At 35.9% G+C, this 1,823-nt stretch overlaps 1 protein-coding gene across 1 annotated transcript in view; it reads left to right on the top strand.

The window, feature by feature from the left end:
• Nucleotides 1-1,823, top strand: part of ACAD9 (acyl-CoA dehydrogenase family, member 9) — a 23,684-nt gene that overhangs the window by 347 nt on the left and 21,514 nt on the right. Inside the window, exon 2 of the mRNA XM_010191764.1 lies at nt 1,135-1,228. Within this exon, the coding sequence (XP_010190066.1) occupies nt 1,135-1,228 (94 nt within the window). The remainder of the gene's footprint in view (nt 1-1,134; nt 1,229-1,823) is intronic.

Raw genomic sequence — 1,823 nt, 5'->3', positions numbered from 1 at the left:
TCCCTACACACGAGTATGTTTACATTGGGCTCTGGGCACTGAAGAGCTGCAGTACACAAAACTTATGTCAGTTCATCCCCTTTGTACTTCAAAGAACTAGATTTCATGTAAGCTTCTGCTTACAGTGTTTTGTAGGAAAGATTGAAATTCTTGCTGTGTCTTGAGATGTTACTGAAGTGACCAGTTTGAGATACAACACTTTTAAAACAGTACTTGTTAATCCAAGGTTTAGAGGATTATGGGGTTAAGTAAATGGAATGAAGGAGTAGCGCAGATCTACTGAATGAATTGAACAGCAAAGGCTCCCAAAACAGACCTTGTTAAGTAACGTGCTATGGCAGCAGTCAGACTCCATCACGTTAAACCTCTGTTCATGTATACCTTCTTTTTTTATCTCAAATTTCAATGCAGCAGTTTTCTGACAAACTGTAGCACTTCATCAATCCAGAATTTTTGGAGCTGACATGATTGTTCAGATTGTCATGAACAGCTTTGTTTAGGCAGAGGTAGACTTTCCTCTTTAAAAGGCAAAAGTTGATAAAATGAGAAGTGTGCATCTCGTGTCGTCTTTCACCTCTTGTCTTAGTTACTTGGGTATTTTAATTTATTCAAGCCTATCAGGTCATACTGCTTCCAGTTTATGACCAGAATACCAGGGTGTTGGTAAGGAGCAGTGTGGAACTCGCTGACCTTTGTGCATGTGGCATTACACAGGTGGAGTGTGCTGTGTGTCTCCAAGGTACAGCGTTCATGGGCTGAGCTTTGAAAACATAACAGTAGATCAATACATATTATAGTTAATTATGTGTTTTCTTAATCCCTAAGTGGAATTATGTTGATAAAATTCATGGTTGATGAAGGATTTTTGCATCCTTATAGCTCTTTACATCTCCTTTTGTTTTCGTCCCTAATGTTTCTTTTTTTCAGGTGCTACTCTCTCATTTGTTTCAGTAAACTTAAGTCCTGTCCTTATCATCAGATGAGGGTAGCTCTGGTTTTGAACATTTTCCACAATTATTAATTTTTACAGATTTTTAGAGTCTAGTGTTTGAAAGGCGTATGTTCTTGAGTTTTTATTTCAAATGCATGATTCATGCTTTTTTAATAAAAATAAAAATTTGCCTCTTATTTTAGGAAGAAGTTTTCCCTTATCCAGAAATTAGCAATGAAGAACTACAGGAGATCAAACAGTTTGTAGAACCTGTAGAAAAATTCTTCAATGAAGAAGGTAAAATTACGAGTTTCTGACTCGTGCGAGTGATTTAGTGACTACAAAATGATTGAACTGTAGCAGTTGAATAAGATTATTAAAATAGTTATTTTGTGCATGTATTGCTAGTCATATTGCTGCTGGTTCTATAGGCATGTTCATTTATTACTTTTTTATATGGAGTGTTTGGATGCTGATAAGAAGACAAAAAAATAAAAAAACAGGAAGTAGAAAAATTCTGGCTTAGAGGTAGGATTTGAAATTGGTTCTAGTTTGGTTGGATGATACTCTTTACCACTTCATATTTTGTGAATGTTCTGGAACTTTTAAACTGTCTTACTGAACTAAAACTGGTTTTAGCAAAATTCAGCAGAGATATTAATAAATGATGACTCATTGAGGAGCTATGAAGAGTCAAACATGCTTATGTCTTTTCAGTGTTAGAGTAGTGATTCTATCTGGGAAAAGTCACATTAGCCATATACATTCCAGGTAGGATTACTGGGCGTTTCTTCTGTTGCTGGTGCAATAAATAAAATCAGCCAGTTCTGGAATGATTGTAGAAAATGGGTTTTCACAGCCAGCGGTTTCTGAGACAGTTAAACAGTATTGT

Source organism: Mesitornis unicolor, unplaced genomic scaffold, assembly GCF_000695765.1.
Source record: "Mesitornis unicolor isolate BGI_N332 unplaced genomic scaffold, ASM69576v1 scaffold8479, whole genome shotgun sequence".
Taxonomy (NCBI): Eukaryota; Metazoa; Chordata; class Aves; order Mesitornithiformes; family Mesitornithidae; genus Mesitornis; species Mesitornis unicolor.
The sequence above is the reverse complement of the archived record's forward strand: the minus strand, read 5'-3'. Positions and strand labels throughout refer to the sequence as shown.